The 14,735-nt window shown below is 35.8% G+C and overlaps 1 protein-coding gene across 6 annotated transcripts; it reads left to right on the top strand.

The window, feature by feature from the left end:
* Positions 1–251: 251 nt before the first annotated feature.
* Positions 252–12,103, top strand: LOC133878019 (probable potassium transporter 17). 6 transcript variants are annotated; one of them, XM_062316505.1, is made up of 9 exons: positions 252–447; positions 1,005–1,224; positions 4,177–4,419; positions 8,006–8,248; positions 8,342–8,392; positions 9,322–9,582; positions 10,233–10,285; positions 10,370–10,739; positions 10,883–12,103. In XM_062316505.1, exons 1-9 carry the CDS (start codon positions 343–345, stop codon positions 11,734–11,736), a joined length of 2,400 nt encoding a protein of 799 aa, XP_062172489.1. In that variant the 5' UTR covers positions 252–342; the 3' UTR covers positions 11,737–12,103. The 6 variants fall into 6 exon arrangements, with proteins under 6 accessions (XP_062172489.1, XP_062172485.1, XP_062172497.1 ...); XM_062316501.1 differs by having other exon boundaries at positions 1,002–1,224; XM_062316513.1 differs by lacking the exon at positions 4,177–4,419 and having other exon boundaries at positions 1,002–1,224.
* Positions 12,104–14,735: the final 2,632 nt, after the last annotated feature.

The raw sequence follows: 14,735 nt of genomic DNA, 5'->3' as shown, positions 1-14,735 counted from the left end.
GCTTGTAGTCTTGTAGATGCATTATTGTAGAGGCAAAATAGACTTTAAGTTAAAAAAATTACATGATTTTAAATTTTTTTAGACATTTTGAAGGGGCACGCCACTTGTTAGAGGGCGTAGAGGCCGAGGACCGAGTTCTTAGGTACATACGTACTTCGTACGAGAATTGGGAAACACCAGTTAAAGCAAAGTGGGCCCAGGGTCGGCCCACCTGTTGCAAACTCTTTCTCCTTCAATTATGCAACAGAAGCCACCCAAAAGCCCAATCAGACTCTTTCTCTTCTCTCTCTCTCTCTCTCTCTCTCTCTCCTTATTTGTCAAGACGGTTGGGGGGCTTGGTGAATGGATCGTCAACTCGGGCAAGCGGACTCACTGGAGACTCTCTCTGAGGTTGTTGTTGATTCCCCTGCATCCACTGTCCACCTTCGTACTCTTCACGGGAAAAAGGTTTTCTCAGCTCTCTCTCTCTGTGTCAGGCGTGGCACGCGCACACATGCATGTTTGATGTACCCGCATATTTGTTGTCTGTCTGTGGTGTGGTTGGTGACTTTGTTTCATTTTTCCGTTAATCTTTGTTTGTTATGTAATCGTGGTGGTAGATTCTTTTATGTATTACATGTTTGGAGTTCGTTATTAAACATTACTGATCAACTCACTGCTTTCACCTGCTTCCGGTGACAACTACAAGTCGCTTATTAATGACCAAGACATAGGGGCTGGCCAGCAAATATAGATTTTCCTCTTCTGGGTCTGCTTTCTCTTACTATTGTTCTCTTCTATCATTCGTTTAGAAAGTACTGTGGTTTTTAAATAACTTACTAGTAGATCATAGTAGATACAACTCTGTGCTTTGATTACTTGAGAGCCGTTTAGAGTTATGGACTCGAATATGATGGTTGGTTTTGTGCCTTATGTTCTTTTCTTTCAATTTATTCACTTTCAAATAAGTATTTATGATGTGAAATTATAAGTTTTATGATAGAAAAAATTAATTTAATCAGCAGATGGATCGATGGGGTACTTTGGTACTTGCATACAAGACTCTAGGAGTAGTATTTGGAGGACTTGTAACATCTCCATTGTATGTGTACCCTTCAATGCATTTGAAGTCTCCAACAGAGGAAGACTACTTGGGTATCTACAGCATAATTTTCTGGACTCTTACTCTCATAGGTGTTGTTAAGTATGCTAGCATAGCTCTCAAAGCGGACGATCAGGGAGAAGGTATCTATGAACTTGCATATATGCTTATACTTTTGGCTTTTCTCGTTTATTTATTTTGAATTGTACTTTGCTTGCCCTCCGTTTTCTGTACCAATCGATTTGGCTATATTTAATTTACGAATTCTAAGATAATATCTTCTAGTCCAATAATTTGATTACCAAATTTTTGTTATCTCCTTTCTAGAGAATTTGGCGGTTGGTTGGACAAGTGGATGACTTGCCACCATATTTGAATTGCTTAAATTACCGGTTTTCCTTTTAAGTGGTGGGAAATGCTATGGATTGCTGGAAGATGCTGTTTACACCAGAAGGGTTGGCTGATATATCATAGTACAGATGCATGTACAGAAATCTTAACCCAAACTTGCTTTTTGTCTATTGGATATGAAGAGCTGTAATGTAACTTAAGTTGGTTATCATATTTCCTTTTGAAGTTTAAAAAATAATAACTAGAGTACGTTTGGATGAGTTTTTGAAAATTGTTTTGTAGTGTTTGAAAACTGGAAAGTATTATGTGGAGTCCACATCTATAAACTTGTTTGGATAACTATATTTGAGAAGTGTTTATGAAAGAAAAAAAATTGAAAGTGTTTGGATGTGATATTGAAAACAATTTTTCAAAACATCAACAAACAAAACAAAAAGGAAAAATTACTCAATTACTCCAAGTTTTTATTTTTATTTTTAATTCCTTGAGTTTGTCCTTATTTAGCAAATTTATCATTCCTTTCAATTCGGTATAGATTATGTCAATTCGTTTTCCATAAAAAAAAAAAAACCCCAAAAAAGAAGAAGACAATAATCAGGGATGAGAGAGCAGACATGAGCCACCCCTCTGTCATTGGGGGTTGCCGTGCTCTGTCAGTAGGGGGGATCCACCTCCCCACATTCGGTGAATGGGTGACCTCCACTTTCTTTGCTTTTTAAAGTGGAGGCTAGCCTCCACTTGCTACTATGCATGAAAGTTTGAACCTTGTTTTTAAAGGTGTTTTTCACCTGTTTTTTAAAAATTGAGCATGTGTTTTCAAACATTCTTATATAGAGGTGGGGAAAGTTCTCTAAAAGTGTTGTGTTTTGAAAAGTGTTTTCAAAAATGAAAACTGAAAACTGTTTTCTTTGGGGGTTAGATCTGAAACCTTGTTTGGATAACTATGTTTGAAAAGTGTTTTCAGCATTTAAAAAGTGAGGAGATCGTTTTATCTTAATCTATTATTATTCAATTTTAGGAGGTAAGGGTATTTTTGTAATTAACATATTGTTGGATGTGGGTTCTACTTTTGGTCTAGGTCTTATTTCGGGTTTTATGTGTGGATTTCACTAGTATTTAATTCAGGTCTTAGTAGTTAAAGTCTTAAGGAGTCCAAGTCTATCAAAGTTAAGCATTAGAGCACTAGCAGCAGATTCCCAACCATTTTCCCTATATTTAGGGAACAAAACTACTTTTTGCTTCCCTAGAAAAAAATACCCCACAATAAATTCCCTTACATTTCCCTATATCAATTAAATATTATTTTTTTACTCTTAATTTATTCTTTTTCTCTCTTCCCTCTATCAATTAATTATACTTCTTTTATATTAAAATAATACATAGGGAAGGAATAGTAGACATGTATACATAGAGAATTACTATTCATTCCCAACCCCCTCATCTAAATATAAGGTATTTGTTGTGGGAGGTTTTTTGATGTTTTTCATGAAATTTTTCTTAAATATAGGGTAACTGATACTAGTACTCTTAGATGTCTAAGTCTATCAAGCATTAGATGGAGAACATGTTTTGCTAAAACTTCAGAGCTATGAAGCTTTCTTTGAAGTTTTTGGGATGCAATCCTTCTCAAAGTGTGATATAAGTGGAATCTTAAGTGTGATATTTAGAAAAACTAGGTGTGATCACTAGGTTTATCTCCTCTTTCTTCTTCCTACTTCCCTTTCATTTTTCTAGCAATTTGTATCAAATTCCAACTTAGATTAGATCCGATTATTCACCTATTATTTCTCTAACATCCAATCCTAAAGAACCCTAAACCATCCATCCATACATCCAATAGCTCCAAACAACACTAGAATGCCAGAATATTATGCTTAGATTACTCTTCACATCCCAGGAACAGCCACTCAAACCCTAAGTTTTCCTCTTTATTTCATCTCCAAATCCTACCCTTCCCTTACATAATCAGACATTCCACATTCCCTGATATTTTCCAGAAATCTTAGACCTAGCTATTTTAAAATCCCAGAAGAAGTTGCTGTCCAGAAACTCTTGCAATTTCATTTCCTATTTTCCGCCCTTTAAAACCTTCAAAATTTGAACTTTCTTAACCTCATTTGAACCATTACCCTAGAAACATCTGGTTTTTTATTGTTGCTGTCCTACATCAAACTTGGTATCAACTGCTCTACATCAGTTTGGTATCAAAGCGGTTACACCACAATGTTTCCACATTGTGGGAGATCCTACATGCGTACAATGATGCACTAGGAAGAGTTGAAGATGCGTCTTAGAGAAGAAGTTCTTCAACAGGTAATTTCTCTATAATTGATCATGCTAGAAAGTTTGGTGAACTAAGAAGTGTTGGGTAGTTGAATCTGAATGGATGACAATTGCTCGATTGAAGGGCAGGCTAAGATCTGAAATTCATAAGAAGACATCTACTATGCAATTTTTCTGATTTCTAAGAAGCTTTTTCTTTCTTTCTTTTTTTTCTTTTTTTTTTTTCTTAAAAAAAAAGAAAAGAAGAAGGATCCCAAATTGCTTCTTGACAAGGGGAAGTTTCAAGATGAAGGCAACACAGAGGTGGTTAAAAATTCTACTGTAATAATTCATCAAAAAAAAAAAAAATTCTATTGTAATAATAGAAGCTATGGAATCAGCCATTAATCAGCCTACAAAAGTGCCTAGAATACCAACTAAGTTGACCAAGGACTACTGATTTTTCTTTGAAAGATTTGCAGAAGCCCTTGCCACCTATGCTGAAAACTTGATTGATTTAGTTGATGCAAGCTGTCCTGTGGGTAACACTGAGCAAGCCAAGTTGAAAATGCAAGAAGATGTGCCCTTATTAAAAGAATTCATGAAGGGGAGCTCGGTGCCACAATTAAATGACGGTATGACAACCAATCAATGTGTTAATGAGGTGTCATCAATTAAACTATTAGAAGTGCAGAAGCCAGCTTTGACTACGATTCTCAATGAAGGTAAAGTTGAAACAAAAGAAGAACTTTTGATGAAACATGACTTTAAATGGGAATTATTGTTGAAGCTAAAATTGAACATTTGAGTTGAAAGATGCAAGGGAGAAATAAAGAATATGAGTAGGACAAGGTCAGGTCCATTCCCTAGTTTATGTTGCACATCAAGAGAAGTCATATTGCCTAGATCAAATTTCCAAAATATTGATTTTGTCATGGTGGAAAATTTTAATGGTCCAAATGGAGTGATGGATAAATCACTATCAGCATTGCTACTTCCAAAGAAGAAGAGTAAGAATGTTCGAGTCCAATTTTTTTATCCAAGATGAGGATATAGTTCAAAAAATTGAATAATTTACTATTTTACCACTTTAAAACTTGAGGGCGAGTTTTCTCCATCCAAGGAAAAATGATGTAGACAAGAACGAGATGGCTTTGTCTTAATATAGTATTATTCAATTTTAGGAGTTCAGGGCATTTTTGTAATTTATATATTTGGGTTGTAATATTAGTCTATTAGGTCTTATTCTGGATTTTACTTGTTATTTGGTTTGTGCAGTAATAGTTAAGGCCCAAGGAATTCAAATCTATTAGGGTTAGGCATTAGACTCATATAAGAATATGTTTTGCTAAATTTTAGAGCCATGAAGCTTTCTTTCAGATTTGTGTGACACAATCCTTCTCTGATGTACCAAGGAAACCGTAAGTGTGATATTTACGAAAGTTAGGTATAATGCTTAAGTTATCTCCTCTTTCTTCTCATTTTTCTTTCAATTTTCCAATAATTCAGGATTCCGGGTAGATATCCATAACGCTGCACCCTAGACATATCCAAGCAGATGATACACTTATTATGTGTGATGTAGATCGTGATTAAATCCATAAATTTGGTCACATTCTCCTGTGGTTTGAGGTCATTTCGGGCTTGAAGGTCAACCTCTAGAAATCTGAGTTAGTCACAGTTGGGGGATTCCACATAAGGAAGAGATGGCTGATATTCTTAGTCATCTATTTCCCTGATATATTTGGGTCTCCTGCTGGGTGCTTCTTTTAAATCAAAAACTATGCCAGATGGGGTAGTTGAGAAAATGGAAATAAAGTTGGTTAGTTGGAAGATCTACTTGTCTAGGGGAGGGCGCCTCACTCTTATCAAGAGTACATTATCTAGTCTACTCACGTACTTCTTATCCCTCCTCCCATTACCATTAGTCATTGCTAAGAGATTAGAGCGTCTTTAGAGAGACTTTCTATGGGATGGACTAGGAGGGGAGTCCAAGTTTCACTTGGTGAATTGAAAAACTATTTGTTCCCCAGTCCCTAGAGGATTGGGAGTAAAAAATCTCATGTTGTTTAATAAAGCTCTTCTTGGTAAATGACTGAATATTCGTGCAAGAGGAAAGTTCTTTATGGAGATAGGTGATTATTGAGAAGTATGGGGCCCAGAGAGGGGGTTGTTGTTCAGAGGAAGTTCGAGGGCCTTACGGGGTGTGTCTTTGGAGGAATATTAGAATGGCTTAGGGGTTTTTCTCCAACCTTTTAGCATGACGTATGGTGCAGAGAAGTGGCCTTGAAGTACCCATTCCAGAACTTTATTCAATAGTCCGTAATAAAGAGGCCTTGGTGTTAGACTACTTGGAGGAGAGTTTACTCCATATGCCAAAAGAGTAAGACTACTTCCTCACAACTATGCCAAGCATTGAACCCTAACTCAGGTACCCTATCTTAAACTCTTCACTTGCTATTAATGACATTGATCGTCCTATTGCTCAACACTAAGTTAAGAGCTTGTACTCAGTACCCGATATTTAATTTTATGTCCTAGCAGCATCTTTCACAAAAATGATGCAATGTAGCCTTGCACAAAAATAACACGGGAGCTAGTTGAGTTGCCTAGTGGGAAAAAAAAAAAAAAAAAACCAGTTGGATTCAAATGGGTGGTTATAGTGACGAATAAGGCCTATGGCTCAGTGGAAAGATATAAGGTCATATCGGTTGCAAAAGGCTTTACTCAAACTTATAGGATAGAGGACGAGGATACATTTGCCTCGGTAGCAAAGATGAATTCTATTTGAATCCTAGTTTCTTTGGCAGGGAATTTAGATTAGCTGCTTCAGGAGCTTGATGTGAAGAATGCATTTCTTCATGGAGATCTAGTGGAAGAGGTGTACATGGAACTTCCTCCTAGTCCTCAATTCTCTTCAACTAAGGGTAAAGAGTGTAAATTGAAGAAGGCCCTATATGGGCTGAAACAGTCTCCTAGGACTTGGTTTGAGAGATTCTCCTGAGCAATTTAGAGATTCGACTGTAAACAAAGTCAAGCGGATCATACACTATTCATCAAACATTTGTCACAAGGAAAGGTAACTTCTCTAATTTTTTAAGTAGATGATATCATGTTGACCGGAAATGATGATGAAGAAATACAGATGTTGGAAAAATATATGGCCAGTGAATTTGAAATAAAGACCCAGGCAATTTTAAATGTTCTCTAGGTATTGTCCTTGATCTACTGAAGGAAATAGGAATACTTGGTTCTAAGGTTGTTAACAATCCAGCAAAGCAGAATAAAAAGTTAGAAGAAAATGATGAGAGTCTAGTGGATAAAAGCAAGTTCCAAAGATTGGTTGGTAGGTTAATATATCTGTTGCACTCTCGCCCTAATATTGCCTATGCAGTCAGTGTATTGAACCAATTTATGCATTCACCCGGGGAGTCTCATATGGATGCAGTTAAAAGAATATTTTCGATATTTGAAATATTCACCAGGGAAAGGGTTGTTGTTTGCCCGACATGATCACCTGAACATAGAAGCTTATACGAACGCATATTGGGTTGGATCAGTCACAGATTGAAGATCTACTTTGGGATATTGCACTATTGTGGAAGGAAATCTAGTTACCTAGTGTAGTAAGAAACAGTCAGTGGTTGCTAGATTTGGTGCAAAAGCTGAATTCTAAGCCATGACCACATGATATGTGAATTAATATGGTTGAAGATTTTGCTAAAAGAACTTGAATGTAATTATGAGGATCCTATGAGATTATGCTGCGACAACATGGCTCATAATCCAGTTTAGCACGATCGAACTAAATAGATAAAATTTGGTAGACATTTTATCAAGGAAAAATTGTGTGAAGGGTTGATTTGTACACATTATGTGAAGACAGAGAAGCAACTTGTGGATATTTTAAAGATGAGAGTGTCCAGTAGTGTTCTTCATTCTAAAATTAAGATGGACAATATATCAGTCTCCATGGCAGTGGCAATAGAGCATGCTTGTAGAGATGTTTATAATTTTCAAATAAATTTCCTTTTCAAGACAAAGAAAGAGGACTAGAATAGTATTGAACAGTTTTTTTTATTTTAAAAAAAAAAAAAAATTTAATCGAAGTAAACATATTAGCTTTCTTCAAATCATGTTTCTGATATCTTAAACCACCTTGGAACCAAAAAAAAAAAATATGTAAAGGATATAACTCTAACTTCCAATGATGAGTACTTGAATCAGTTGCCAGACACCCGAAGTATATATACCTTTTTATACTCTCCAATGCCTGAATTCTCAACTTATATAGACACAAATTAATTACAGGTGGAACATTTGCCTTATATTCATTACTTTGTAGGCATATGAATATTGGAATCCTTTCTTCAAAACGTGCAAGTACAAACTCCTCAAGCCTTTCGCACTCAATGGATGAGGTTACCAAAAAGCAAAGCAAGCTCCGATTTTTTTTCGAAAGCAGTGGAGTTGCTAGAAGGGTATTGCTTTTTGTTGCTATATTAGGCATGTGCATGCTTATTGGTGATGGTATACTTACGCCTGCAATCTCAGGTTTGTCTCCACATTTTTGTCTATCTATTGTTCAATGATAATTTGGTCAGATTTTATTGGATTTAGTGTCTTTAACTTTGAAAATTTGTTCAGTGTTATCAGCAATGGATGGACTAAGAGCACCTTTTCCTTCTGTGAGCAAATGTAAGTACTCATCCAGATTGTCATGACTTTGACATGAGCTTGAGATCCTGTGGGTCTTTTTAGTAAGATATTGTCCAGATGCAACTAATTCTTCAGAATCTTAATTGAAACTGCTTGGAATTGGTAATATTTTGAAGATACATTTTACATCATCACTCTACTGTTATTTTGTCAATAATCTTGCCTTAATAATTTCTGAAAGCCTAAAAATCACGAAAAGTTAATCATATATGGCTTCCTCCAATCATGTATAAACATAAAGATGAATTTCATGATAAAAAAGAATCAGTTACAGTCTCCTCCAAATTCATTCCATTTGACATTTGTACAGAAAAGAAATCACCATGGAAAATTTTTATGGGAGAACATCAGTTGATACTACAGAACTTGATGTTTATTTGAATACGTCCTCATTCATTATTATCCTTGTAATGGGTTAAGGAGGTGTGTAATTTTCATGGAAGTTAGTAAATTGTGTATAAGAAGCGTTTAAAACAGGCAAGTTGGTAGTGTGTAATGGAAATTACTCTTAAGACAGAAATCAGGACATATATTGGAGTTGCAAGATGCTTCATTATTAAACAAGGTTTAAGAGAATCAGATTCATTCGAATTCCATCATAAACACAATGAGCAGCATTTGGGTGCAGTGACACAAGCTACTGATTCAATTTAAATGGGATACATTAATATAAAGAGAACAGAGAGAAATACAAGTCAAAAAAACAAATGGAAGAGAAAGTATTTGGAAGTCAAGTGGGAAATACAAAGTCATCTTGGGGTAGGCCTTCTGGATTTAGCAAGGAAACGAAGGACTCAGCATTTTGTACCAGAAACTAGGGTGGCGTGGTTTTATTGGTACAAACTTTCAACTTTTTATTTAAAATATTTCTCTGAAGTTTATTTATTTGCTGGATTGTTATGTTGCAGCTCTGGTGGAGGCACTTTCTGCAACAGTATTAGTTGTTCTATTCCTGTTGCAAAAGTTCGGCACCAGTCGAGTGAGTTTCTTATTTTCCCCGATCATGGGTATGTGGACCTTGACTATCCCACTTGTTGGAATATATAGCATTATACATCATTATCCAACAATATTCAAGGCTTTATCGCCGCATTACATCATCCATTTCTTTTTGAGAAATGGAAAGGAAGGCTGGCTGTTGCTTGGTGGCACAGTCCTCTGCATCACAGGTAGCATCATGTTTAAATTAAGATATGGAATTCCATCATTTTGGTAGAAGAGTAGCATAATAATTGGATTCAGTTCTTTAAAATTATAGTGGCCGGATCTTATTATAATGATTATCCTGAAAATGTTAAATTTGTTTATGTGTGGTGTAGTCTGAGAAGAATGTCTAGAAGTTATTACCGAGAAAGATTTTAGGCAGTTCTCAAAATATGCTGAGAATGATAATCTGTTTTGTCAAGATTGTTGAAATATCCAATTTATATACAACATATAAGTAATCTCTTTCATTGCGTTTATGTTCTCACTAGGTAGAAGGATCCTAGAATCACATGGTAAATTTCTTTTGTATTTACTGTCACTCCAAAGAACTTATAGGAATCATCTTTTTATAGCATTTAATATGTACAGCAAGACGTCCATTAGTATATTTGGATTTTTTTATTTTTTTTCAGTTGATTTTGTTGGAAGAACTAGTAGTTAGGCGTTTTTGTTGGATGGTCTAGACCTGTTTGCAAATCTGAGTTGCATGGCTGAGGAAGCTTAAAAGATCTGATTTGCCTCATAATAAAATCTAGTTCTTGTAGATATATGCATGCACACAATGTACTGCTATGTGCAGCATTTGATCTTTGATATCATCTATCCTATTCAGGTTCTGAAGCACTGTTTGCAGATCTTGGTCATTTCAACCGGAGTTCCATTCAGGTTTACTGCAGTCTTGTTTGTTTATCCTTACAGTTTTCATGTCTTTTGCTTCAGTCGCTCTCTGACCCCCTTCTCTTCCAACAGATAGCTTTCTTGTTTACAATCTATCCATCTTTGGTTCTGACATATGCGGGGCAGACTGCGTACTTGATCAAGTACCCAAACGATCATGATGATGGATTCTACAAGTTCATACCAACTGCAGTCTACTGGCCTATCTTTATCATAGCCACATCAGCTGCAATTGTTGCGAGCCAGTCGCTGATATCAGCCACATTTTCTGTAATCAAGCAATCTGTAGTTCTGGACTATTTTCCTCGAGTGAAGGTGGTACACACATCTCGTAGTAAAGAAGGCGAGGTTTACTCGCCAGAAGTGAACTACATTCTCATGATTCTTTGTGTTGCTGTCATTCTCATCTTCGGAGATGGAAAAGATATTGGAAATGCTTTTGGTATGGTAAATAAGTAAACCCTGCGAATTGCTTTAGACTTCATTTAGTAATTATAAAATTGGTTATCAGTTTATAAATCTTTATCTCAAAAAGTACTACATTTCTCTTGTTTTAACAAAATGCTGTTATGACGTGGCCTGCAGGTGTCGTCGTCAGTCTGGTCATGCTCATCACCACTATATTACTGACCCTTGTGATGATCATAATATGGAGAACTCCTTGGGGGCTTGTTGCTCTTTATTTCTTTGTGTTTTTTGTGATGGAAGGTGTTTACGTAAGTGCAGTCTGCACTAAAATCCATGAAGGTGGATGGATTCCTTTTGCCATATCCTTTATCCTTGCCCTCATTATGTTTGGCTGGTTTTACGGGAGACAGAGAAAGATAGAATATGAGTTGACTCACAAGACAACTTTGGACAGACTTGGAATGCTTCTATCTGACCCTAGTGTTCAAAGGGTTCCTGGAATGTGCTTCTTTTACACCAACATCCAAGATGGGCTCACTCCTGTTGTTGGACACTACATAAAAAACATGAAATCGCTTCATGAGGTTACTATATTCACAACTCTTCGATACTCATTGGTTCCTAAGGTTGCTCCACATGAGAGGATTGTCATCAAGAAACTGGGCCTAAAAGGGGTTTATGGGTGTGTGGTTCAGTACGGCTATGCAGATTCCTTAAATCTTGATGGAGATGTTTTTGTAGGACAAGTTGCGGATAGCTTGCAAGTGCATATACAGGATTGCTCAGACGGTCTACCATCTAGTCTCGTGGATATCCAAGAAGAGATTTCTGATTTGGAACAAGCAAAGCAGGCTGGTGTGGTTCATGTCAGAGGGAAGACGAGATTTTATATTGGCAAGAGCTGTAGCTGGCTTGATAGAATCATGCTTCCATTTTATGAACTCCTGCACAACAATTGTCGGTCTGCCCTGCCTGCTCTGGGGGTACCACTACCGCAGCGTATTGAGGTCGGAATGCTTTATGAGGCTTGAAAGGATGATTTTATTTTGCATGTCATCTCCTTTCCGAGTGATTTAAGAAATATACAGGTATACAAAAGAAGATAGAAGTTTTAGCCGACAACTACAGCCTATTAAGGATTTTGTGAATTGATAATGCATTTTTGCTGAGATCCTTGTTCTCTCTCCATTTTTTTTTTTTTAATTTTTTAATTTTTATGTGTTTTCAAAATTGTAGGTATTTGCTTGTTTGGCCGAAACGCAATGTTGTTAGCCTACATGTGGGTCGGCAAATAATAGATAGATAGCAGGTGGCCTGAGACAAATTTAAAAGCTTTTGATGTAATGTTTGCCTATGAGAATGAAATGAGATGCTTGAAATTACCAGGTTTAAATGAAAGTTTGAAAAAAGATTATCTAAAAAAACCCTTTTTTACTCATTATTTTGACTTGCGAGATTCAATATGGAACATGTTATGAGGTGATCAGAGTAAAAATGAAGCTTCACAGGTGCCTTAAAGAGTACTGGGCTGGATCCGGCTTTAGTGTTGTAAGCTAAAAGAACAGCATATCTACTGTTAAAAAATAGAGGGTGAAGATTCAATTGCGAAACTTTTATTAAAGACCGTCTAATGTCTTCCTACCACCTTGAAGAAGAAGCAAACTTGGTTACGGATGTAGAAGAAAATCAATCTGCTTCACAACCTCACACGACTCCCCTCCTCTTCTTCCTCCTTCCTCTCCTTTCTCATCAAGCAGCTAATTCACCAAAGATGCATGACAAGAAATATTAATCTTCACCCTTCGAGTTTCTGAAGCACCTTTAGGGATGTCACAAGGGTTGATAAGATCAAAGGCATCCATGACCTCAAAAAATACCTCAAAATATTTGGTTATCTAAGCTATAGCCAATCCAAAAAAGTCACACCCATGCCAATTACGACGAGTTTGACCAACTCTTGGAATCGGCCATCAAAATATACCAACCCAATTACCGTACGTGTGTGAATGCCAATAATGGTAATTAGAAAGAGGTTTACCATCTACTAAACCGAAAAACGAATACATTCCTCAATTCATGCTAGAACACCAATTTTGCTTTGCAATAATATTATAAACACAACCGCATAATGAAACTCATTAATGGAGAAGGCCAATCACATTCACATATAACAAGAAAGGCCTCAGAATCCAGTTACGAGGGATTAAATGTCATGTCCGTAGTGGATAGCTGTTAACTTGTTTAATTCCTACATGGGTAGCTTATATTAAATGTCATGTGGTGCCGTAGTGGGTAGTTACGAGGGTGTGTGTTAGTCGAGTTTATTAAGACAAGGGTTCAGAAGCCAGAGAGGGTATTGAATATTGTAATCTGACATGACATCTAAACCCAGCTGATTGGAGTTCACTATCTATCAATATCTGTCTATTTCTTTTCCATTTATTGTGGGCTCCTATCAATTTGGTATCAGAGCGTGGCTACCAACAAGGACCGCATCGAGAAATTGGAATTAGAAGTGCATGAGCTGAAAGAAGGAATTGAAAAAGATGAGTATGGAGTCACAGTCCAATTTTCGTGAGCTTAGAGAATTATTCGCCACGTCTCTCGAGAAGGGCGAGTCGTCTCAAGCAAAGGAGAAGGGGTCAATTCATAAGTCAGGAGGAAATTCATCTGGGCATTCGAATGGATCCAAAGGGTTGGGTCATTGGGTGGTTTTGTTACATGCGGTCTTATTTATTGGTACCGTGAGATTCTAACTCATAATACGATGATGCTCTTTCTTAGTACCGTGAGACTCTAACTCATAATACGATCTTGCTCTATTATTGGTGCCACGAAACTCTAACTCAAAATATGGTCTTACTTATTTTTTGATGCCGTGGGCCTCTAACCATCTCTGGTCTTATCATTTAATAGTCCATTATTCACAATAGTATGCATAATATGCAATATCCATTCACATATAAGCAATTCATCAAATTCATAATTAATGAATTAATTCTGAAAGTTGGCATCATCTATACACGTGATAAAACATTCATACTCAATATAGTCAAACATCATTCACACCCACACATTTAAGGAACATTTACACATATACAACTCAAAAAACCTGTAAGCATGATATTAAAGAAACCAACATCACTCTTAAAAATACATACATCCATACCTTTAAATAAATATGCATATAATTAATTAAAGTAGAGATCACAACATTATAGAAACCAGTATCACTTTTAGTAAGTATTTCTAAAATACTTGCTAGCATGCCTTTAAATAAATATGCATGTAATTAACTAAAACATAAATCACTATATTATGGAATCCAATATCACTCTCAGTAAGTATTTTAGAAATACTTACAATTCTTTGCTTCCAAAAGGGTTTCCACACAATTGTTGACTGCACAATTATATACATGCGAAAATAAATTAGCACAAATGCTAAAAAGGTTATTCTATTACTTTTACTACTTTTGACTTCTAAGTCACTTAACATAATTTCCTAATATCATTTGAATATTATAACAACATATAAAATATGCCGATTGCATATTCACATATTTCTATGTGGGCATTATTACGACATATATCATTAATGGCCAAAATACCCTTTAAGCTAAAATTGCATCATAACAGCGTTAGTATTAAAAAGCTTATATAATTTTATATAAAAAAAAATATAATAACTCCATTAATATAAAAATGGGTTTTATATTTAAAAAATTCATGGGCGGCACAATGGCATTGTTGTAAAATAATTCTTATTTTATTTTTATAAAATCGGACAGAATAACAGCGCTTTTTAAAATACTTTATTTTCATTTGGGCGGCATAATAACGCTTTTGTAAAATATCCCTTTTTACTTGGACATTGAAAAATAAATGACTTCTAATTTATCGTGTGTGTGTGCATAATGTATAACAAAATATTGTAAATGCGAAATTTAATAAACACAAATATTTGTTAATGAAGTGGAAATTCAATTAAAAGAAAAATCACTATGGGGTAGCCAAACACAGGAAATCCA

The sequence above is a fragment of the Alnus glutinosa genome, chromosome 1, assembly GCF_958979055.1.
Source record: "Alnus glutinosa chromosome 1, dhAlnGlut1.1, whole genome shotgun sequence".
In the NCBI taxonomy this organism is placed as follows: domain Eukaryota; kingdom Viridiplantae; phylum Streptophyta; class Magnoliopsida; order Fagales; family Betulaceae; genus Alnus; species Alnus glutinosa.
The sequence above is the reverse complement of the archived record's forward strand: the minus strand, read 5'-3'. Positions and strand labels throughout refer to the sequence as shown.

Coding starts and splice junctions, on each gene's coding strand:
- LOC133878019 (XM_062316501.1), top strand. CDS start 343: ATGGATCGTCAACTCGGGCAAGCGGACTCACTGGAGACTCTCTCTGAG. Junction 8,393..9,321: donor TTTTCCTTCTGTGAGCAAAT/GTAAGTACTCAT, acceptor GTTATGTTGCAG/CTCTGGTGGAGGCACTTTCT. Junction 10,286..10,369: donor TCAACCGGAGTTCCATTCAG/GTTTACTGCAGT, acceptor CTCTTCCAACAG/ATAGCTTTCTTGTTTACAAT.